The following is a 24,835-nucleotide window of genomic DNA, read 5'->3' on the forward strand; positions in this document are numbered from 1 at the left end:
TGACTTGACTTGATTGGATTCTGTATCTTTCTGCTTTTGGGTCCTCATTACAGATCTGTGACACTCACATGTTTAGAACATGTAACAATCTTCTTTCTATATTATTATTCATGAAAGTTATGAAGCAACCAAATTGACCCACATATCCAAAAACCCAACTGAAACCAATTAATAAATAATTAAATGCAAGGACAATATTTTCCCATGGATGACACTACGTTTTGCTGTCCAAGATTGTGAATTTTATTATTTTAAATTTGTTTGTTCTATTTCTTTGCATTTATCATCAAACCATAGTGCCTTCTGATTTTTCTGAATGAGTTTTTTTTATGCTGATGTAGCACCAGGTCATAGTTAATCATCATTGTCCTTCACGAATGTTCTGTTTCAAAGCGAAGGGAGGACATTACATTTCAGAGCACATTTTGTCCTTGGTCCTGATGCATTGGGTCAATAAAGCCATTGCTAAATCACTCTCTTCAGCCATAGCTGACTAGAGTTAATGCTCTAACTAATGCTAGACCTCAGCAATACACTGACTGGCAAGTCGTCATATATGAATGGAGTAATCATGACCGTTGGAAGGGTAAATGTGGCCACTGTGGTAATCCATCTCTGATATCACACCTGCAATGTTCAGAATGAAACACTAGCACACTTCCTACTATTTATACTGTACCTACAATTTGTAAAAAATAAAACAACAAAAGTACAACACACATTTAGTTTACAATGTAGTCGCACCACTCAACGTGTAAACATGGTGTCAGTGTAAATAGTGTTCCAGCTGTAAAAAGTCTGCATGATCTGCAAAATTACTGATTATTTTGTTTTAAGAAAACAAATTCACAAGAAATTTTTCTTCCACTAAATACTACAGTTTCGGTTAGTACAATGAAACTGTAAATTGTCACAGGGAACATCATCCACCATTGAACTTAATATTTCCCAGTACTTTCATGAAAAGTAATAATATTAAATCCATATAAATTTACAACTATCTATTGCAGTAGTAACAACAACTCTTGTAACTGGAAATTTGATGGAAAATATGGTTACCATGGTACATTTGTTTACAGCAGGCTACAATTAAACAGACATCCTGGGAGTTGAAAATAACCCCCCAATGTCCTTTCACTCATGTGTTAACAGGGAGACATTGTGGTTTGGCTTTTAACCGTGCTGCTTTTAGCTGTCTTTTTTCAGAAAGCCCACAGAAAACAGATGATACTGAAGTGGAAATTCCCTGCAGCCTACCAGCAAATCACTTCCTTATTTTGTATCTCAATCTAGTAACCATTACAAAGACATAAAATCACCCTTTCAAATAATAAGTCACACAATAGCGTTACATATTTGGCTAAATTAATTATTCCCATTATATTGTTATTAGTTTGTAAAGATCGTTCAGTTTTGACATATGATTGTTTATTATTGCGTCATGCTGAGCATTACTTCCTATTCTGTGATGTCTTGCATGTCAATGAGGGGGTTTAAATTTGAACTTCCCCTCCAGTGAATAACATTACGCTACCACACTGCCTTTAGGCTGTACACTTTACATCACTTGGATTTAGGAGTAAAAGACGACAAGAGGATTAGAACTACAGCTATTAATCAGTTGGATTCAGATTTTAAAGGGTCATGGAAGGAAGTTCACAGTCTTCACTGTCAGAAGAGGACTCTTCAAGCAAAGAGCGCTCTTTACCTGAGGAGGAGAATGATCTTCAGTCTGAGTGGGTATTATTTTACTGACTTTCAGCATTTAAATTTGCAGATTAAATGTACTTCATCAGGAGTTATAAGGAGTTATAAGGTGTATGTGTGTGTGTACAGGCCTCTGAAATCGGATAAAGTGCAACCAGTTTGTCAGAAGAAAACTGTAAACAGGAAGTAGGGACTCTTTTTGCCATTACACTCATTAAAATGGGGCTTTATTGGCATTGATGGTTCTATGAAGAACCTTTAACATCCATGGGAAGTTTTTATTCCTAATTGTTTTTTATTGTCGAAAAACATTCTATAGATTATTGATTATCTATAGAATTATTATCTATATTTGAAGAGTTCAGATGCAAAAGCCTCTAAGTGTCATCTGAAATTTTCTTCTAGAATGATCATTTATATCAAGCTTGTATATTTAAGTTCAGTAATTTCACTTAAATGACAATTAATAGGTAATTTTCATTGCCATTTAAGTGAAATTACTGAATTTAAATATACAAGCTTGATAAAAAATTATCATTCTAGAAGAAAATTCCAGATGGCACTTAGAGGCTTTTGCATCTGAACGCTTCATTTATAGATTATCTTCACAGTAAGAAAGACTTTTTTTTTTTTTTAAAGAACTATTCACTGAAATGGTATGTAAAAATGGTTCTTCTATGGCATTGCTGTGAAAATTTCCTATTGGAACCTATAATTTTAAGAGTGTAAAATGGGTTATTTTGTACGATAGTACGGTATGTGATCCTTGGAATATTATAAAGAATGATATGTTTAGGTGAGATATTCATGTATTTGATACTCAAAAGTACTTTTTTTGTTAGTGTACATAACCTCCTGCGATAATCTCCTCCGATTTTGGCAATCTCTCAGGAGACACAATAATTCTCTGCACTGTAATCACATATAAATGACGTCTTAAGCCCTATTCGGACGGTGTTAGTTTACAAGGGTAGATGGAGTACAGGGCGTCTATAATAATAATGGCACAGGCCAATTTGCACAGGATAAGATATCTCAGTAAAACTTAACTCGATTTACACACTGCCGTCACCTTCCTGTCGTCGCTTCCTGATATCATGTGCGCAAACACATATAACCTATGTTTATATATATATATATATATATATATATATATATATATAAATATATATATATATATATATATATATATATATATATATATATATATAAATGATAAGTCCCGTCAAACGATGTATCAATTAAATTCAGGTTGGATTATGTTAGTAATAGGCACTTACACTTACATAGCACTGAATGCTTTTTCAAGCGCCTACATACTTGAAAAAACCCCGGATAACTACTTTTAAACAGAAAATGACGGAATATTTACATACATATTTACAGCGGGTCTATTCGCATGTGATTAGTATTACCTGAGGTAATTTTTCTGGACATTTTTACAGAAGGTAAAAGTGATCACTGTAATCTTTACTGACATTGCCCGTAATGATTACTGAGATGGCACATTCGGACTTGACTAAAATCACTGAGAAGCTCTGATAATAGTTACTTTACCCACCTCTAAATGTTAAACTAATCCCATCCAAATAGGGTTTTAGTGACAGTTTCACCAATACAGCATCACAAGGGTGGACATGTTGACCTTTAGTTTAAACAGTCACTTTACATGACAAGGGCCACACCGCACATAAATGTTAATATAATGAACTGACTTGGCATTAGCGTAACTGTTAACTTTAATTTTGTTATATTTGTTTGATGTCCTGAGAGAAAATAAAAACCCAGTCTCACAAAAAGGGAGAATAGAAACAGAAACCCATCCTAGCTCAAATTTCCCAAAGCTTTTAGTCATTTTCTTTTTATGGGCATTGGTGATGTGTTTGTCTAACTTTTATTAGTTCATACTTTGTCAAAGTTTAGCATGAGTCATTCATCATGAGACTGAAATGAAATATGGGGACATTTGCATAACACCCATGACTTTATTTGAGCTGATTCAGATTCTCAGAGTCCATCTGCCCATTACTGTTTCACCACAGCAGCAATAACAGCAGTGTTAATCCCTAAGGCTGTAAAAAAATATATATTAAAAAAAATTCAAATGATAAATATTTCAAGAAAAAAAGTAGCTTTAATACGTTGTCTATTTAACTTCTCATTATCTATTAAAATGCATTTAATTTATAAATAAATTGTGGAGAATAGAAAAATCTGACAAGCTTTTGATGTACAAATATCCCCATGAGGAAATTAACTTCATAAAGGGTTTAAATAATGTTTTATTTACTAGAATAAACATATCAACAGCAGGGTTAGAGTTAGTCTAGAAAAAAAAAAAACTGCATTACAGGAATCTTGTAGAGAAAACGCCTCGGTTACGACTGTAACCTTGGTTCCCTGTAGAGGGAACGAGACGCTGCATCGACTGACGCTGTGGGAATGCTTTGATTGAAATCAGTCCAATGGTGTGACGTGATTTCAGAGGCAGGTGACGTCATGAACCGGGAAACTATAAAGCATGCCCAAACAGTGCAAAGACAGCTTCTAAGAGGCTGAAGTAAGTCGGTGATAGGCACGCAGGAGCAGTGGTGCAAAAAGTGGGTATGCGTTATATGCGGCGCATGGGGTGCAGCACCAGGGGGGCGCCAAAGCGATGGTAAATTAAAAAAAAAAAAATCTATACGTAGCTGCTGTTGTGCGTTTCTAAATAATTTCTGCATTTCCTCAATGTTATATAACTTTTTAGAGAACTAACAGGCTAGAGTAGGATATTCATAAGATTCCATCATAGAATTTTGACATAGAGAGGGGGGATAATATCGCGAGCAGGCGGGGGCGCCGTGAGCGCTGAGCGGGCAGGTACGAGTCGAAAAAGATGGATAAAGCAAAAAAGCTGTCGGGACTAAAAATAGAAAAAGAAAGAGGGAAAAGGAGATGGCATGTCAATTGATGCGCCAGCAGCTAAATAAGTGGATGGTGAAAGGCAACAGGTAGGATTTAAAGTGTGACGTCCATGCATGTAGGCTAGGAGATTCCCGGTGGGCCGACGTGCTTTTTGGGCCGATACATCTAATAGGCTATTTTTTTTTTGTCTTTGTCTTAAAGGCCCTTAAAAATCGTACATCAGCGGCCCATTCGTTTTGTTTTGTTTTGTTTTGCTTAATTGGCGGCGCTGGGTTAGTGCCGTTGTAATGCATTGGTCAAAAAAAAAAGTCAGCGTTAGTTTTTTTTAACATTTTTCATGAAACATGTAGATCAGCGGCCCATTGGTTCTTTTCTTGATTGACACTGGGCTGGCCCAATCACAACCCCAATCAAAAGCCTTCATCATGCCGGGTGCAAATTCCAAGCACGAAGGGGCAAACCACAGGGCTTGCAGATCTCCTATTCTTTTAAGAGATGTAATGGCAAGGAGGATCAATGCTTTAAGAGTCAGGAACTTGACTGGAAACTCTTCAATAGGCTCGAAGGGAGCAAGGGACCAGCCTTGGAGCACCATGGCCAGATCCCCAGCCAGTTCCCCAGTGGGTACTGCAGGCCTCAGCCTCAATGTGCCACGGAGGAAACGTGTTTCCAAAGAGTCTCTCCCTAAAGACAGTCCACACAAAGAAATGTGGTAAACAGCTGTGGCCCCCACATAAACCTTTGAAGTGGACAGAGATAACCCTGCAGTAAATCGCTCTTGCAGGAACTCCAGCGCTGTACCAACAGCGGGGACTTAACTAGGTCCAGCTGATGACCACTGCACCAAGAAGTGAACATTCTCCACTTTAGGGTATACAGTTCCCTTGTGGAAGGAGCTCTGGAGTGAAGAATGGTCTCAACAACCTCATTTGAGAGACTGACAATTGTTTTATTGTGCTCTATATATAAATATACTAAACTAAACTATAATGAGGCATTGACCCCTTCTCCCCAGAGGTGACTACCCTCAGAGATCTGGCGTCAGGACCTCTTTCCCGCACCCTTCTTGGTGATGATGACGGTCCTCAGATCCGTCTTACCCTGCGAAGGCTGGGGTTTACAGCGCCTCACCAATCCCCCTTCTGTCTGGAGGGGGAGTTTGGGTAGCGACGCTCTGCTTTTGTGCGGCACGGTGTGAGGAGCTGGATTTAGATGTTTGGGGCTGCTCAATATCTCCTGCCTCAATGCTTACAACATCCAACTCCTCAGAGCTGGATAGTTGTAGCACGCTGCCTCACTCAGGGCGGAAAAAAGCGCAGCGCGTGCTTCTGAACCCTGAGAAAAGGCAATGGATCTAGATGAGGGCAGAGAAAAGGCCAGGTCCGTCTCTAACCCCTTTGTTAGATCCATTTGCGATCCCCCATGACAAACAACATCCCCTCCTAGACAAACAACACATAAATCATGTGTATCCCTACCTGTGATGTTGCGTGGGCAGGGAAGAACACAAGATCTAAATTGCTGTTTGCTCGCCATGATAATATATTTATATATTATTTATAATAATAATAATAATAATAATAATAATAATGTGAGAGATCTAAAAAAAAAAAAAAAAACTAATGTGTGGGTGTTTGCATGCGTTGTAGGCAGGTGGAGGATGTGGCACAGGAAGAGTCTCTTCTCTCCGGGGAGGAGCAGATAACCCTCATCACAGAGAGCATGTCAATCACCTCCTCTGATGAAGAGAAGCTTCAGCTCCTCAACAAAAACACTGAACTGCGGAGACTCAACAAAGAGGTAGAATAAAACACCATGACCCTAAAACTAAATTTTCATAATCCACTAGTATATAGTGTACCTGATGTATAATTATCTGAAATTCACCATAAAATGAAAAAAAAAAAAAAAATTCTTTCAATTACGAAAGCTCAGAACATGAATTTGATATTCATTTAGATATTTTCATTTAGATATTTATTCATTTAGATATCATTTTCATTTGCATGTTAAACTTTTTATTTTTATTTTTTATTAAGTGCCCTATATATTGAATTCCTATTATAATATTATTTTTAAACTATTTTTATGTCAAGAAGTAAGGTGCCTTTCATTTTTGCGGATCCAGTGTGGTCCCACTTTATATTAAGTGTCTTTAACTACTAGGTATTTACATAAAAATATATGAAGCTTGTTTCAGCCACAGAATAAAAAAATAAAAAATCAGATTTTTTTTTCCAGAATTGCGAGACATGAACTGGCAATTGCATGTTATAAAGTCAGAATTTCGAGATATAAACTCGCAATTGTGAGAAAAAAAGTCATAATTGTGAGGAAAAGTCACAATTTCCTTTTTTTATTTTAGAATTGCGAGTTTATATCAAGCAATTCTGACTTTGTGACTCGCAATTGTGAGAAGAAAAAAAAAAGACAGAATTGCGAGATAAAAAGTCAGAATTATCTTTCAATTTCTTTTATTATGTGGTGGAAACAAGCAAATAAATACATTAATAAACAAATGAATGTTTGGTGCAATGTTTTTATTGTGTTGATATATTGTATTGTAAAACAATTGTGCTATTAAGGTGGGATACAGGGAAGGTTAGGACAGGTTTGGTGGTATGAGTAGGTTTAAGGGTGGGTTAAGGTGTAAGGGAAAGGCAACAGTGTAATTATAGATGTAATTACAGAAATTAAATACAGCTGTAATTACATGCAGGTATATTGAAATATAAGTAAAAACATGCATTTACGCAATAAGTGCATTGTATCAAATGATTCATTAAAATTTTAGTACATAATGAAGACACTTAATGGGACTCATAATTTTAGCTCTATACAAGTGTTTTGGCTGTAGGTGAGTCAGATTTTGCTGTGTTTGGGGGGATCAAATGTCATTACAATGATAGTAAAAACAAGTAGACAATGGCCCCTATGGTTTCTGCAGGGGTTTAGGGTTAGTATAGGGTTAGGATACAGCAAATACAATTACAAAGCAATTAACAATAGAAGTCAACATAAACTCCCCACAATGATATGAAAGTCAATATGTGTGTGTGTGTGTGTGTGTGGTCCTAGTAAACCCTAAGTTATGGACAATACCAATACCAAGGATGGCAATACCACAATTCAAGAAAAGCTTATAAATCAAAATAAAATAAAGTGATTTTTTTTTTGAAAATGTAGAAAGTTTTCTGTGATGGGTAGGTTTAGGGTTAGGGGATAGAATATACAGTTTGTACAGTGTAAAAATCATTATTTTAAAGGAAAGTCCCTATAAAACATGGAAACCCATCGTGTGTGTGTGTGTGTGTGTGTGTGTCAGCTGATGAAACTGAACGAGGAGTGGGATCATATCTACCACAGCACAAGTGAGGGCCTCCAGCAGCGTGTGGCGGCTCTCGGGGAGGAAAACACCGCCCTCAAACAGGTCAACCGCAGACTGCTGTTCAAAGTAGAACATGAACAGGTACGTGGGCAGACACACACACACTCACAAATTCTTATGGCAGAGGTGCGTTTAAAGCTAAGTGTGTAATTTTAGCATCATTGTTGTCACTAAACAGAAAAGTAAATATTGTTGAGTATATTGAGTTTACCTATTAACATCCCATTTGCCAGTGGTTGGGCAAACAGGCAATCCTGCCCTGAACTCACACCACTGGTTGGACAAGTCCTTCATACCACATTACCAGTGAGTATGTTATCTTGTGAAGCTATTTTTACATTTCCTGACTCTTAAAGTCAGCATGAAACAGAAGTTGCAATCATCTTCTCAAAGATTGTAGGATAGGAATCGATTTTGTCCAATGGGAACTGATTGGATGGTGGTGGATTGCTATTGGTGGATCTCATGTGAGTGACAGGTTGCCCCGCCCTCACGCCAGTAAACACGTTATCAGAGAAGAGAAGAGAAGAGAATAGATGTCTCCGCAAGAATTAGAGGGGGTTATTTTAATTTTAATTTTAATCCCTGCTGCACAAACCCTGCTTCTTTAAGTGATTGGAAAAGCAATATGTGTGGCGAGTCATCTCTCACCCGATTTATTACATCTGGACCGCTTTATATTTGAAGAAAGCCAAAGGATGGCTTCAGGTCATAATATGTTGTTTGGAGTAATTAGTTCGTTTAAACGCTCGGCATGGTCGAGAGCCAGGAATATGAGGATCTTGCAGACTCACTCTGATCCCGTATGAATCTCCCATACTCCAGCACACTAATGCCCTATAACACACAGATGAAGACATTCAAGTGTAGATTTATGAACAGCTGGATGAACTCGAGCTCCCTGTGGTCTACCGGTGAACAGCTGTAATCTGAAGAGGGTTGTTTGGTTGCACTGGTGGTTAGCCAAGTGTTGGTAATTGTAAGTCATATTGGGAAGACTTGTCAATTACAAGTAACTTAATACCTGAGATGTTGGCTGCCTGAGGGGTGATTACATATCACATAATAAAAAATAAAAAATATATATATTTTTTTTAACATTTTCATGGAATGCTTATGGTGTGATTGATGTTTTGCTGTAATTCAGAAGTAGATACATGAGCAGACACTGACACTTTTTTCTGTTATGTGTGTGTAGAATAAGGGGGAATATTATGAACAAACACTGATGCAGGAACTGAAGAAAAACCAGCATCTCCAGGAGTATATCCGACTGCTGGAGAGCCGACTGCACCAAACAGATCTTCATCAGTGGACTGGAGGGACACAGGTCAGCTTCCAGAATCAGTCAGACCAGAGATTTACAGTAGCTATAATACATGTCTATCTTTTAACATTTTGATTGACTTTTTCTCTGTTAGAAGACCCCAGATATGAGTGGCACCTCAGACGCTCAGCTACTCCAGCGGTCCTCTAAACCGTCGCTGGATGTGCGGTCTACTGTGTCACCAGGCACAAAGTCGAGCCTCAGACTGGCTGCTATGGGAATGGAGATCCGGTCTGACCCGGTGAGAGAGGTTCAGGATCTGAAAGAACAGCTGGAGGTGCTGCGGTGTCAAGTGAGTTCACATGTGATCATTACATCCAAAAACAACCAACACAGTTTTAAATAGGCCTGTAGTTTTATGACGAATGATGTAGGAGAATATGGACATCTCAGTTTTATTCGGATGCCCAAACTGAGTGAAAATATGCAATTTGGTGCAGTTGCTGATCTTTATATTTTCAAAAAGAAAGATGAAATTCTCATCTTCATAACAGTATAGCAGTATACGTTTTAACTCTATCTTTCAATAATATGTATTTAATTCTGGCGTGCAAAACATATAATGCAGTGCAATAAAATAGATAAATGATAAATGACAAATGATAAATGACAGATAAATGATATAAATGATAAATGAGACATGCACAAAAAGCGTTCTTCAAAAGCCTGATAGATCATATTTGATATTCATATTTGAACATGATTTTAACAATGTTGAATATTAATTTTATTATTCTTTTTTTTTTTTTTTTTTTTGCATTACAGTAAAGCAAATGATAAAAAAAAGAAAAAAAAAAGAACCTCTAATGGTCCTAAAATTAAAAATCCAATCTAAAAAAATCAACCTTTAAATTTGGGGTGAAATATGAACTGCTTATCGTTATTTAAATGTTTGTTTCTTTATAAAAACAGAGATTACATTTTAAACAGACAGGTGGAGATTAAAGTGTTACAGGTTTCACAGTCAAATGTGAATAAGCACGGTCAAATCTCAATAATGTTTCCCATCCACAGACTAAAATATATGAGGCTGAATATAAGACGGAGCAGAAGGACCATGAGCGCATGCTGCAGGAGAACAAGAGACTGCGGCGCAGAGAGGGGGACATGCGTCAGCAGATGGCGCTGTTGCAGGAGCAGGTGAGCACAGGACTGGACATCATCCCCGCCAGTTCAACCGTCTGTCATGCAGATGTCCACCACTGGGGGGCAGATGTTACCAGCTAATCACGATCTCCTGTGGCACACACACTGATCTTCCTCTGTTTGTTGGCTGATTCCTCCAGCCTACAAACAGTTTTAGCAGTCTGACATGTCAGCTACTGAATCATTTAACAGTAAAGTTTCATTTATTAACCAACTACATTAGTGAATTTACCTAACAATGAAAAAACTTCTATAGCATTTATTAATCTTAGTTCCTGTTAATTTCAGCATTTAATACATTATTAAAATCAAAAATCATGTCTGTTAATATTATTTAATGATCCTAGGCTAACGTGAACTAACAATGAATATGACTAACATTGACAAAGATTAATAAATACTAGGGGTGTAACGATACTCTCATGTCACGATTGGATACATATCACGTTTCTGAACTGACAATATGATATTATTGCGATACTCCAAGAATTTTTTTATATATTTTTTTACAGTACATTGTGTGTGTAAATGAATAGGCTTGATCTTTGTGCTGGAAACCCAATGCACAGGACAATAGAGACACCAGAATAAAAATATTTAGGATTCTGAAGCTGAAAATACAGAATTGTTTTAAAACAAACATGCTTTACCTCTGAATATAGTGGAAATATTTAAAATAATGTAGGCCACTTTTTACTGGTAACATCAGACATTTGGCATTATCAGGACCCACAAATATTCTCCCATTGCATTATTATATATTATATTCAACATTATAGTATAATGTAGTGCTGACACTAAAACGCTGTAAACTTGAATTTTTATTTTGGATGAACTATACACAATATATATTGTTGAATTTTTGTATTACGATATATTGTGACACAATATATTGTTACACCCCTAATAAATACTGTATCAAATGTTTTGCTCATTGTTAGTTCACATTAACTAATTGTAGAATGTTTGACTGACCAATGGCAGATGGCAATTTGCTTGTGTTACACTTACCTGCGTCTGTTGCCTTATGCAATAGATTATTGCATTTATGATTTTGCCAAGTAAGACATCTTCTGCTGATCCTGACACAGCATTACATGTCCTAAACCTGTCCCTACCCCTAAACCTAACCATAACCATAACTTATACCATAAATCAGAGGGAAATGATAGGTGAGTAACACTCCTGTAGAAGTACCTAACCCTGGTTGTAAGGCTAAACTTGACATTAACTGTAAACCCATCTCTCAAATCTGATTGGTTGATTGGAATGTTGTTGCAGGATCAACATGATGGATCAATTTCTTAGTGAAATCACATTTACCTATTGGATGCATAAGCAGAATATTAGACACTCAATTCACTTAGTTGATGACAAAAATATAAATTAATATTTTCTATTTAAGCCATTTTTGTAAAACAGTAAGGACAGATTGAATCTAAGTGTTTCTATAAGACAATGAACCTTTATCATGATGTTGTCACCTGTAGATCAAGTTCATCAGACTTCCGTCAAAGATTTCCATTGTGATTTTGAAGTAACTGTTACATGAACAAAGAATCTTATGCAAAAGGAAATGATCAGTAGTTTCCAGTGAAACAAATTATGACGTCATGGTGTCCTGATGTTGAATATGTCATAAAACATGAGAGTCTTACTTAACAGGAATGCAGATAATTATCTTATCAAGTTTTAATGGGTTGATGTGAACATTAATATTAGTTGAACCATTGTTTACCATTTCATTTCTGCATGTGAACTACAATACTGTCATTATAGTCTGTAATGCAATTACAGAAACGGTAACTAACAACTACACATTTACAATGTATGAAAGGCACAATCAAACCGACATCTAATGTTTTTTTAATCTTAATTTGTTCTTTTTTCCTTAGCTAAAGGTGTATGAGGATGATTTTCACAAGGAACGCTCAGACAAACAGATTCTCCAGAGACTGCTGATGAAGAAATCTCCAGTCGAGAAAGACCCGGTTCTGGTGCATCGCTGCAACAACGAGCAGGACCGGCCCAGGACCGACAGGAGGAAGAACCGAGAAGATCAGCGGGGGGGATACGTTTGTCCCAAACACTGTGAACATCACGGCCAGCTGGACTTCCCCTGAACGCTGACACGCTTTCATTCATCAGATTAAAGAAAGGGAAAACAAGCTATTTTCTATCTTTAGGTCCCTTTTGACTGCTAATATATATATATATATTTGAGGTTTTTTTATCATTATTCTTTATTGTATTATTCTTTTATATCCTTGAAAGGATTGTGTTTGTACAATGACTGTATGGAAACTGTTATAGTTTTAATATGAGACAATCTGAACCAGTTCAATGGCTGAACACATGAAACTCAAACAATCCATGTCAGACATTAAATATTGTAATCTTTATAAGCCTATTTGTTTTGGGTTTTTTTTTTTTTTTTTTTTTGTTAATATGTCAGCAAATGGACCTTTTCTTAATACATTACTAAAAGGAAACAACTTCAGATGTTTTTGCACTTTGACTTTACGGAAACCCGAGGCCATTGGAATTTCTTGAGTAATGACCTCATTCTTAATGACAACAGATTTTTCCAGGATATTTGCTCAGTTGTGTCAATCAATAAAACTTTATTTAGAGAGCATGTTTCCTGAACGAATCAATGCAGTTCAAGAGCAATTGACACTAGGATAGAAATATCAATTAAAATAGATTATAACGATGAAATTAAAAAGTTAAAATTGTAGAATAGTAAATATATAATGAAAAAGAAAACAGGATATGAATGATGATTAATTTAATTTAAATGTGGTTGTCTCTCAATAATGCCCATCCAATGTTATATAGGTCAGGCATTGTTATTGTTTGTTTGTTTGTGTTTTGTAAGATTATAACCAATTAAATGTGTCCCTTATAATTGCTTTGAAATGTTCAACTACATTGTTTCAATAAAATACACATTAACAATATAGATGATTGTACTCCCCAAATTAAGACAACACACGTTTATATATATATATATATATATATAGGAATATTAAAAAAAGAATGACCTTGTCATCATTGCTAGATAGTTTGTTCTATTGTTTCCTCTGTAAACAGCAATTTATTTAAAAACTTATTGAAATAAGTTGCACATAATTTTTAGAGAGAAAAAACAAAACAGCAAATGCTATAAATGTCACACATGTAATAAAATGGACTTTTTTTTATTAGAAATCTTTAGAAGTAGAAATCTTTTTTATTTTAATAAAAATTAAGCCATTATTTTGTTCACCTTTAGACAAAGTCAGGGGATGTAAGGATGGATTTGAATGGATAAAAACTATGTAAATAGTTTCATATATAGTACAATATTTAGTAAATACCTATGGGTATGGGATGTATAGCCTCTAAGTGTTTTTGAATAAATGATTGCGCTTTACCACGATGTTGACCAATAGGTGACAAGCTCACGTTCAGCACGCGCTGAGAGATGTCAGTTTCCCATTGTGTTTTGGTGAGTAAGTAATATCCAGTGACAGATACACAAAGAATTACTCACAAAAGGAAATGCTATTTTTGGAGTGCCTTGAAATTCCCAGCATCATCAGTAAAACATAATTGCAACATATATTGTATTCAATGTTTACACACCCTATGATATTTAAAAAAAGTATGTTAAAAAATTTCCTCTCTTTTCTTCCCTGGAATCTTAACAGGTATGTATGATGTTGTAATGGAGGAGGAGCCTGATTCTCAAATGATTATAAATATTCACAGCTTTAAGGTAAAGAGCACAAACACCTCAGGAAGAAACAGCCTGAACAGCAGAGAAGCAGCAGGTATTGCTGATCTTTATTTCATGCGTGGCTGTTATACAATTTTCTGTACTTTTTCAATTGTTTAATACGTTTGAGTGTGTGTTTGTTTGCTTTTTTGTAATTTTTATTATTATTATTATTATTTTCATCTTTGCAGCTTGCACCAAGACTCAGCAGAAAGAAACCAACAGCTTCCAGACTCAGGTGCGTGTTTCTTGTTGTTGCCAAACTCAGTGAACTTTAGCACTGAAAATGAGTGCACTAGACAGATGGCTAAATAGATGGCAGCATTTAACTGCTAACTGTGACTCACCTCCACCCTTATATGCTTAAGAGTAAGTTGTTCTCCCCATTTAATTGCTCATGGACCATTGCTTCCAGGCACCATAGGACTCTCTGTCCCTGCGTAAATAACCCTGAATAAATTTGCCATGAATAAATGAGGTGGTGTAAGGCCAAGACAAGGAGGTTTTCAGAAGTCAAAAAAGGAAATGCCAGACTGAGCATGGACCCAAAGTTTAATTTCCATCTTTCTCTCTCTCTGTACCACAGGTTATAAAAACAGGTTCTCTCTCCCTGTGGAGTTTGCACAGCTGAGATTAAGCCAAGCTCTTGAGAAAGCTAGAGACTAAGCAGACAAGTGGAAGTTTCAGACATGAACAGAGACGCGGCTGAGATTCGGGCCCTGTACGAGCAGCAGGGGTATCTGTCGGCTCTTCCCATCCTGAGTCCAGAAGAGCTCCAGCAGGCCCGGGATGCCTTCGCTGAGCTGGAGAGAAAGCATGGTGAGGTTCGGTATTATTGATCTGACTGCATTGACAACATTATATGAGAAAAATGAACTGAGCTGGACGATGACATCTAACACTAACTAAATTAATAACCAGAGGTGGACAAAGTACACAACTTCCTTACTTGAGTGAAAGTACAGATACTACTGGTCAAATATTACTCCGTTACAAGTAAAAGTTGTAAAGACCGATTCTTACTTAAGTAAAAGTACAGAAGTACTCGTTTTTAAAAGTACTTAAGTATCAAAAGTAAAAAGTAAATGTCAATGCATTGTTTTATTATTGTTGCATTGTTGAATGTAATACTTACAGTACCTATGCCTCTGAATCTATGCCTGCCTACCCTCATATCAATATCACATTTATTTCTAGAACACAGTTCCAGTAGTGGGATTGAATATGAGATTGAATAAGTGCACTCAATAATGTCCACAATGGTTTCGGACACCCAAATGGCTGTTCCCTCAAATAGTGCCCTTGGCTTAGTTTTTTGGCTTTGACGTCAACCCGACTTTCATTTCCAACCAAAATCCAACGTCTGTCCGACGTCGGGTTCTGGCGTAAATCTGACGTCGGGTTCTGGCGTAAATCTGACGTTGGGTTTTGACGTCAACCCGACTTTCATTTCCAAACCAAAATCATCCCCTGACTGACGTTACTACTTTCTACTCAAGGACCTTGACAGAAATGTAGTGGAATAAAAAGTATATTTGTCTTTCAAATGTAGTGAAGTTAAAGTAAAAAGTTTCCAGAAAAGATAATACTCAAGTAAAGTACAGATACTCAAAAAGTGTACTTAAGTACAGTACTCAAGTAAATGTACTTTGTTACTGTCCACCTCTGTTAATAACTTTTTTACAACAAAAATGAACCATCACTGAACTTACTTAAGCTGGACTGTGACGCTATTTTCTTCTAGAAACAAAATCTGTTGCATTATTTTCCTGTTATCTCTGTAAAGCTGCTTTGAAACAATCTGTATTGTATAAAGCGCTGTATAAATAAAGGTGACTTGACTTGACTTCAGTGGATCTGCTGCATTCCTGTTGTTGGCTTGGACTCGAGGTTTGGAATTGAAATAACCCAGGTATTCTTTTACAGGTGTAGATTACACTGCTTACAGCCTTCATAACATCCACAAGGATCATGACTGGGTGATGGCCCTCGCCAAGCACCCTCGGCTTCTTGAGGTGGTCAATGCAGTTCTGGGGCCCGACGTCATCCTGCTTGACTCCAGATTCATTTGTAAATATCCAGTGCGAAAGCCAGAAAGCAATGGCGTTATCCAATTGAGCAGTGATAAGATGGAAGCAATGCCGTTTGTGGCCTGGCACCAGGACATGAAGTAAGCACCATTCCACATAATCTAATGGTGTTGGGTTTTTTTGGTTTCTATTGGCTCAGGTTTCATCATGTTTTGGTCTTTAGGTACTGGGGTTTTGATGGAGGTCCCGTTCTGTCTGTGTGGCTTGCCTTTGACGACTCGCTTGAGGACAATGGAGCACTGCAAGTTATTCCAGGTACAAGCACTGCTCTATGTGCCTCTATGTCTGGTTTGTAATGGGAAGTGTCTAAATTGTCCTTATTTATCCAACAGGTAGTCACCACTCCGGTCTTCTGCCCCATCACCAATCAAAACGAGCTGGGAACATGCTGAGTGTCAATCAGGAGATCCCAGAGGAGCTGGTGCAGTCAGAGAACGCCCTCTTATGCCCACTTCAAGCTGGTCAGATGTCTGTGAGTGTGAATATGTATTTATATGTTTCCCTGGTATTTCTTTAATGTCTGAAAAAACAATATTCAGTGTCAGAATGTAGGTGCACTACCCGTCAATTTCGATAGCCCACTTTAGACATTTTAAGAACCATAATTTGCAACTACATGTAAACACCAGAGTATTAGTAGTAGACTGTCATTTTCTGCAAATACGTGAGCCTTCTGATTCATTAGCCGCTGTAAGTAAATAAATAGAAGAATAGCAGTAAATAGTAAAACTGTTCGCGCTCCAAACCAGTGTGTTTATAATTACAACAATACTTTGAAAATAACATCGTAAGAAATACCAGTTTGCAACATCAAGCAGAAAAATGAGCTGTTTTGAACAGCAAAAAATAAAATATAAGCAGACGAAACCAGAACCCAGACACAGTCAATATGTCTGAGTTTAATTTAAGCATTTTCCAAGCATTCATTGTCTGAATTCTGTTCCCACACAGGTCCATGATGGACTTCTGGTTCATGCCAGCGATCCCAACACATCTAATAGGAGGCGCTGTGGCTATGTCATCCGATATGTCCCTACATGTGCTTATCCAATCCAGGTAAAAATCTCTCTCAGTTTACAAAATCACGTAGTCATAGATATTTTAGCAGTAAATATCATAAATATGTGTGCTTTCCTGACAGGACCCTGAGCGGCCCAGGAGTTTTCCTGACACAGTGCTGGTCAGCGGATTTGACAAATACAACCATTTCTCCTCCAAACTGTGACCGACTTATACTGAACTCTTTATTTAAGGCATGGGTGCTTTGGCTATAGGAATTAATCCATCTCTAACAGTGTGTGTCTCCTCGAATGAAACATAGAATTTTTAGCTCTTATTTATTATTATTTATAATATTAACAATAGTTGACAATCAAAGCACAAAGTTAAATATTTTTCTATGCAATATTTACTTTGTTATAGCACTACAATTATTCAAACTTTGGGTATGTATCTTTCAGGCTTTTCCGGAAATCATGTGTCATGGGATTTTAAACTATGATCTTATTAACTACTCTTAACTATGTCCTGTAACTGAACTGTCAAATTCTGAACATAGAACTGATCTGAAATGCTCAATAAACTGTTCAATACTACCTTTGGGTGTTTTAAGTCATTTGCAACATATTCAACAAATCTTTGTCAAAAATCACAACACATAAACTTAAGTATTCCACATGTGGTATCAGACCAGCAGATGCCTCGCTCAGTAAAATTTGATTAAAATCATACAGTGTAATGGCTAAGGTTTTTACCAATACTAATCACATAGAAAGTGGAATCTGGCAAGCTAATGTTGGTTCAGGCTGTATATACAAATGGTCTGTGTCCAGTGGCAGTGTTGCTTTGGCTGTTGATCCAATCCAAGTCATTTGAACCTTGGTCTGGGTTTAGTAAGTCCGATACAAAATAAAGACTACAAAATATTTAAAATAAAGAAGAGAAAGGAAAGAGCAGCAACAATACCACATATGTGACCCTGCACTACAAAACCAGTCATAAGTCACATGGGTATATTTGTGGCAATAGCCAACAAAACATTGTGATATTAAGTAAAGATCATGATCCATGAAGACATTTAGTAAATTTCCTACCTTAAATATATCAAAAATGTATTTTTGTGAGTGGATGCAGCAAAATCGCCAACAGAAATGGACAACTTTAAAGGTGATTTTCTCAATATTTAGATTTTTTTGCACCCTCAGATTCCAGATTTTCAAATAGTTGTATCTCGGCCAAATCTTGTCCTATCCTAACAAACCATACATAAATGTAAAGCTTATTTATTCAGCTTTCAGATTATGTATAAATCTCAATGTAAGAAATTTACCCGTAAGACTGGTTTTGTGGTCTGGGGTCACATATGCAGTCATGATCTTGTTATAGTCTTGTAGTCCAGGCAAAGCAGCGTTTTAAGACAGACTAATTGTAAAATAATTTTTTTCAGCTCAGATCATTTCTATGAGGTGTCCAGAACAACATACTAAAAGTCCTAAGAAATCCTAGTTGAGGAAATATGTTAAATTCTCATCAATCCGAGAAGGCCAGGCAACAATACACCCCAATAGGGCTATTTTTTTCCTTTACTCCTATCAAAATGAAACTTTACACAATGAAAGTACCCATGAAAAGTAAAATTTTTTGTATTACAAGTTTCTTTGAAAATGAATTTGAATATGCAAATGAGCTATACACTAATCGAATATAGGATACCCAAAATACACCCGCATAGGCTTAATTTTTTCCTTTACTCCTGCCACAATAAAACTTTACATAGTAAAAGTATACATGAAAAGTAACTTTTTTTGTATTACAAGTTTCTTTTGAAATGAATTTGAATATGCACATGAACGCCACACTTATTGAATATGTCCTAATTTGCATAGGCAGAAACACCATTCATGTATGACAAATACATCGGCCCAATCTTCATCCAATCATCCTACTGCCAATGGATGATGGCAATGCTGCTTTTAGACTGGCCTCTAACCTGAAAACTGCCTGGCTTGGTAGTACCTGCCAGGGGTATAACCCTCGCCGGTATAGTCTTCAGGGTCACGGAGGCACACAAGCCTCCCCACCACGACAAGGTAGCAACAACAGGGGAGGTTTCTTTTTGGTGTTTTTTTCTTTATTTTTTATTTTTTTCTTTAACTAACCTAGATATTGCTGTTGCTAGTGTAGCGGCACGAGGATGGGATGAAATGATTTCAAGCATAAAATGATCTCTGCTAACGACTACGCCACCCTGGAATCTTGCCAGGGACAATAAAATATAGTTTGTTATTTAAGGACACACAGGTTCGTCCACAGTAAGGCGGCAGGAGACGTGGGTACAAAAATATAAATTTGTTTTATTAAAGATAAATAATCAATATAAAATGCACAAACATCAACAGCACTCAATGTAGACAATTTTGTGGTTCCACGAGCACACATGGAGCGACCTGAGTCAGCAGGACAGGAGCCGAGGCAGAGCAGTGGATAAGGGCACATAAGGCCTCCACGACAAGTCACCTTTTCCGTACGCCTGTGCATATACACTCACACCAGTACACACACTCACACCACTCAGCACACCACACTCGTGAGGGAGACCACCACCAACAATCCGCCCCTGCTTTGTGCACTCAGCTCCTGGAACAGAAGTGTCACTGTTGAAACACACTCAGAATTGTCACTGTTGAAACACACTCAGAATTGTCACTGTTGAAACACACTCAGAATTGTCACTGTTGAAACACACTCAGAATTGTCACTGTTGAAACACACTCAGAATTGTCACTCCAAGAGACAGAAATTGGAGTAGAGATGATCAGTTTCACATTAAACATATTACAAAATTCTGAGTCAAAATACAAAATAAAAACTAATACAAATGAAAAGAAAACTTTCCTGGTGTCACAAGACACAGAGACAACCCCGAAATAAAGGGCTCACATGGAGGCACACACACTAAAATAAACACAGAGGACAGTGTTTTCAGTCCTTTGTCCACAGCGGATCAAAGCAACAGCAAAAGCAGCAAAGCAACAGCGCCTCCAGAAGTAGTCCCACGCAGTCAACCGCACGGAAACTAATCGGTGGTGCAGATGCGACCCATTGGTCCGTACTACATCTACGAATTTACAAATAAACAATCAGACAAACTCTGTGATTTAACTGCTAACCATTAATAAAAGCTGTTTCTCTCAACAGATTGCCATTTAACCTAGGCGCAAATTTAAAACTACATACCTTTTAGGTGCGATCTCTAGGGACCAACTCAGTCAGACAGACAACATGCATGTGGGCTCATCCCATCTATCAGGTGGACAGCGTGCGCGTCGGCAATAACTAAGCATTCCGGGCATGAAGTATAAACAACCATACTTTGACCATCAAGGGTACAACCTCAGCCGAATGCCAGCCGCGAAAGCTTGCATGTCGCCCTGAAAATAAGCTAATGTTAGCTACAGTATGCCATTGATCGGCCAGCTCACAACACCCAACATACCTGAATGACGACACGGGAAGGGGCGGTGCCTCATGACACCATACACTCTAACCAGCTTGTTTATATGCGCTATTACAGCTCACTGATAGGACGAGCTCAAATGAATTAATCAGCCACCTGCAGGCAGGATATATTTCATTAGACCTGCCACACTAGCTTCTCATAACACTGCAAAGCTACTTTACAAACGGTGGAAGTCTAATGTGTGGCCCGCCTGGTCTGAAATACTTGCTAACTACAAAAAGAGAAGCAGTTTTGGTGTCTGGCAAAATTATTTTAAAGAGCTGGAATGTCTGGAAAGTGTGTCTATCCGGTTTTTCATCTGTCTCCTGTGTGAGAGTGAATCGTTTAGTTGGTAAGAATGACTTCTGCCTGTAATCTCGTAATCTTACCAACAATACCAATCATTTGTAAATCTACCAGCCCAAAATTTAATCTCACCACGTTACTAATGACTAAGATGGCTATTTCTTCTGATGTTATCTGTGGGGGAATGTCATTAGGTATGGCTTGTTCGCAAAAAAAAAAAAAAAAAAAAGAATTTAGAAAGAACCTGGAGACAAGATTGTGCAATCAATTCTTAAGGTCAATATAAGTCTTTTTGTGGCAAGTAACCCAGGTAAGTGTGGCAAGTGACTGTTTATGCATAGGTTAACTTACTGAATGGACATGAATGTGTTAATTATTTGGCCCTTGTTTTTTCTACTTGTGACTTTATGGTTTCTTGGCCGTAAGTAAATGTGGATAGGAGCAGGCTTCACTCAATGTGTATACTTGTCAACTTTAAGAGTGCTGGCCTAGATAATTAGAATACATAAAGTGGGAGAGAGGCCGCACTATGCTTAAATATATATTTATTTTTATTTGCAAATAAAAATATATTTAAAGCAGAACTCGGCAACTCTAGCGAACTCTAGTCACTTCTTCGCTGATTTTCCCTTTTGTTGTCGCATGTTTTCCCCACAAGCTCCCCCTACAGCTGTGGGGCGTATATTTCACAACACGGTCGTAAAAAAACTCACTTCCGGCGGCCTCCTCCCCCTCTCTACCGCTGCTCATGTGCGTTTGTTTTGATCAGAGCAAGCCAACTGTATCGTGTGGAGCTATGTCTACCGAGGTGGGTAATCTGGTAATACATCATACATGCGTGTGTGTTTATGTTGAATTGCCGTAAAGCAATTCGTGTTTCGCGCTCGTTCTCGTTCTCGCTTCTCACGAGACTTCCAATTTCTATCTTGCCGGGACGGTAGTCCCCAAGTTGCAAGGTTGGTTTTCCGCCTGGGAACACTGGGGGGAATGGGGAAAGTCACCAATATCACCAGAACAGGTTGTTTAACCATCCAAATGATTTCTAGACAGTTTTATTAAGTTACCAAGTTCTGCTTTAAGCATAGTGTGGCCCCTCTCCCACTTTATGCACTCTTGGCCATAAGTCAATTAGGCCTAGTGTTGAGCTCATTTGCATATTTAAAATAGATTTTTCAAAGAAACTTGTAAAACAAAAATGTTACTTTTCATGTATACTTTCACTGTGTGAGGTTTGATTGTGATAGGAGTAAAGGAAAAACTAAGTCCATTAGGGTGTATTTTGGGCATATTCGATTAGTATATTGCTCATTTGCATATTCAAATTCATTTTCAAAGAAACTTCTAATACAAAATGTTTTACTTTACTTGTAGACTTTCATTGTGTAAAGTTTTATTGTGGCAGGAGTAAGGGAAGAAATTAAGCCTATGTGGGTGTATTTTGGGTAGCCTATATTCGATTAGTGTATAGCTCATTTGCATATTCAAATTCATTTTCAAAGAAACTTGTAATACAAAAATTTGTACTTTTCATGGGTACTTTCATTGTGTAAAGTTTCATTTTGATAGGAGTAAAGGAAAACATAGCCCCATTGGGGTGTATTGTTGCCTGGCCTTATTGGCACACATCTCGGATTGATGAGAATTTAACATATTTCCTCAACTAGGATTTCTTAGGACTTTTAGTATGTTGTTCTGGACACCTCATAGAAATGATCTAAGCTGAAAAAAATTATTTTACAATTAGTTCTATTTTTGGCTCCAAAATGACTTACTTTGCCTGGACTATTGGTCTTGAAACCTCTATAGACACAGAGACATGGGCCCGCATGGGCGTACATTTCATCTAAACACTAAGGGGACACTAATAATACAGCCAAAATTGTACTACTAACACAAAGGCTCATCAAGATGTTTTAGATTCATAGGTTCACCATGCAGTCACATTATAATTATTAAATTATCTTGTGTCCTCCACATAGTATTGTTGGGTTTCATCTGGGATAGACAAGCCCACTGATCTGCCACTTAACATCATATTGAGCAAATCCCAACACAACGGTAGATCTACAATATTAGCCTAATATCAGTTCACACATAGGCTTATCGCTGTGTTAGTTGTAGTGGGTGACTTACTATCCAACAAGCTACTGTATTAAACAAGCTACCAAACAAGCTAGGTAACATTATAATCGCTGACATAGCAGACTCATGGAAAAATAGATCGGATTTCATCATCTTTTTTTCATTTTTTTTTCATGACTAATTTATTAATGACACAGCATCATCTGTATTAAAGAGAAAAGAATCACTTAATCCGATGATTAAAGTGAATAAGATAGCCTTGACAGCCGACTTTCTGGAGTTACACAACTACTGAAGAACTTGTTTCTCTCTCCCAACGGACTCAAAATGTTTCTGAAAATCTTTTTTATTGTTTTACTACGTACACATTTTTTTTTTAAGTATTTATTATTTACAATACACAGTATGGTTTTTAAAGCTATTTTTAGTGGGGGAAAACCCGCCTATGCCCGTATGTATAAAACTTCTCAGATATGTTCTTAAAGAATAGTCTTAAGCCTTGACTTAAATGTTAAAAAAATTGTAGAGTAGGGGACTTTTATAAAGAAGCTAAAAGCAACTTTCATCAAAGTAAACAAACTACAGCTGGTCCAAAACGCAGGAGCTCGAGTTCTTACCAGAACCAGGAAGTATGACCATATTAGCCCGGTTCTGTCCACACTGCATTGGCTCCCTATTAAACATCGTATAAATTTTAAAATATTGCTGATTACTAACAAAGCACTAAATGGTTTAGCTCCGCAGTACTTGAGCGAGCTCTTAACGCATTATAGTCCTTCACATCTATTGCGATCTCAAAATTCCGGCCAGTTGATAATACCTAGAATATCAAAATCGACTGCTGGCGGTAGATCCTTCTCCTATTTAGCACCAAAACTTTGGAATAGTCTTTCTAACATTGTCCGGGAAGCAGACACACTCTGTCAGTTCAAAGCCAGATTAAAGACACATCTCTTTGACCTAGCATTCACATAATACATTATAGATTTCTATAATTCAATGTTAGGCTGCATAGATTAGGTCAGCCGGAAAATCCTGATGTACTCGTTACACCATGAGAAGAATGGCATCTACGCTAATTTTAGTGTCTTTGTTTATCCCAAGGTTTTCCCGCAGCCTGCCGGATCCAGGCCGTATCCAGATCTGATGAAGGACCTTCGCCTGGACCCGATGACAACGCAGTGCTGAAGTGCCAACTAGTCTCTCCCTATGGAGGATCCCTTTACCACTCTACAGATAAAGCGTTGCCAGAAAATTCGTTTCGCGTACCTACCCCGAAGTGACAAAATAAAATAAAATTCTGTATCAAAATTTAGAAGGAAAGCCCAGTACTTTGTTTAGGCTTGGTTTGTAGGGAATTACAAACCTGCGCACGTATATTCAAACGCACATAACTATAGAACCCATTCTTAATGCGCATGTAATGCATCAGCGTTTATCACAGGTTCGCGTTTAAAGTCTGTGTAGAGAGAATGGTGTCGTCTTAGTGGCCCCTAATTTAATAACAAATGATCGTTGCGACGGAAGCGAATCAATCAAAACTAACTTTAGCTGGAAAATAACTTAAAGAACCGCTATAAAGCCGAAACAATCTCTGTTACCTTAATTTATACGTTTATCT

At 37.4% G+C, this 24,835-nt stretch overlaps 2 protein-coding genes and 1 long non-coding RNA gene across 4 annotated transcripts; 2 read left to right on the forward strand and 1 right to left on the reverse strand.

Annotated features, from left to right (window-relative positions):
* The first annotated feature begins 1,458 nt into the window (after window positions 1–1,458).
* On the forward strand, window positions 1,459–13,438 carry LOC311094601 (uncharacterized protein). Of its 2 annotated transcripts, none has more exons than XM_084132657.1 (7): window positions 1,459–1,736; window positions 6,264–6,414; window positions 7,940–8,083; window positions 9,201–9,332; window positions 9,424–9,621; window positions 10,344–10,469; window positions 12,371–13,438. In XM_084132657.1, the coding sequence occupies exons 1-7, from the start codon at window positions 1,645–1,647 to the stop codon at window positions 12,596–12,598; spliced, it is 1,071 nt and encodes a 356-aa protein (XP_083988783.1). In that variant the 5' UTR covers window positions 1,459–1,644; the 3' UTR covers window positions 12,599–13,438. The 2 variants fall into 2 exon arrangements, with proteins under 2 accessions (XP_083988783.1, XP_083988784.1); XM_084132658.1 differs by having other exon boundaries at window positions 1,510–1,736; window positions 9,427–9,621.
* An 807-nt stretch (window positions 13,439–14,245) lies between these two features.
* On the forward strand, window positions 14,246–17,923 carry LOC311095507 (L-threonyl-[L-threonyl-carrier protein] 4-chlorinase). The gene is made up of 8 exons (XM_084134040.1): window positions 14,246–14,293; window positions 14,430–14,476; window positions 14,825–15,057; window positions 16,165–16,408; window positions 16,492–16,583; window positions 16,661–16,800; window positions 17,280–17,384; window positions 17,470–17,923. The coding sequence occupies exons 3-8, from the start codon at window positions 14,928–14,930 to the stop codon at window positions 17,551–17,553; spliced, it is 795 nt and encodes a 264-aa protein (XP_083990166.1). The 5' UTR covers window positions 14,246–14,293; window positions 14,430–14,476; window positions 14,825–14,927; the 3' UTR covers window positions 17,554–17,923.
* Window positions 17,924–19,661: 1,738 nt separating this feature from the next.
* On the reverse strand, window positions 19,662–20,825 carry LOC311095530. The gene is made up of 3 exons (XR_014608849.1): window positions 20,565–20,825; window positions 20,035–20,445; window positions 19,662–19,981 (listed from the first exon to the last, which is right to left on the reverse strand). It is a non-coding gene; the product is annotated as an uncharacterized lncRNA (long non-coding RNA).
* Window positions 20,826–24,835: the final 4,010 nt, after the last annotated feature.

The sequence above is a fragment of the Abramis brama genome (genome assembly GCF_963993115.1).
Source record: "Abramis brama genome assembly, chromosome: 13".
Classification (NCBI taxonomy): Eukaryota; Metazoa; Chordata; class Actinopteri; order Cypriniformes; family Leuciscidae; genus Abramis; species Abramis brama.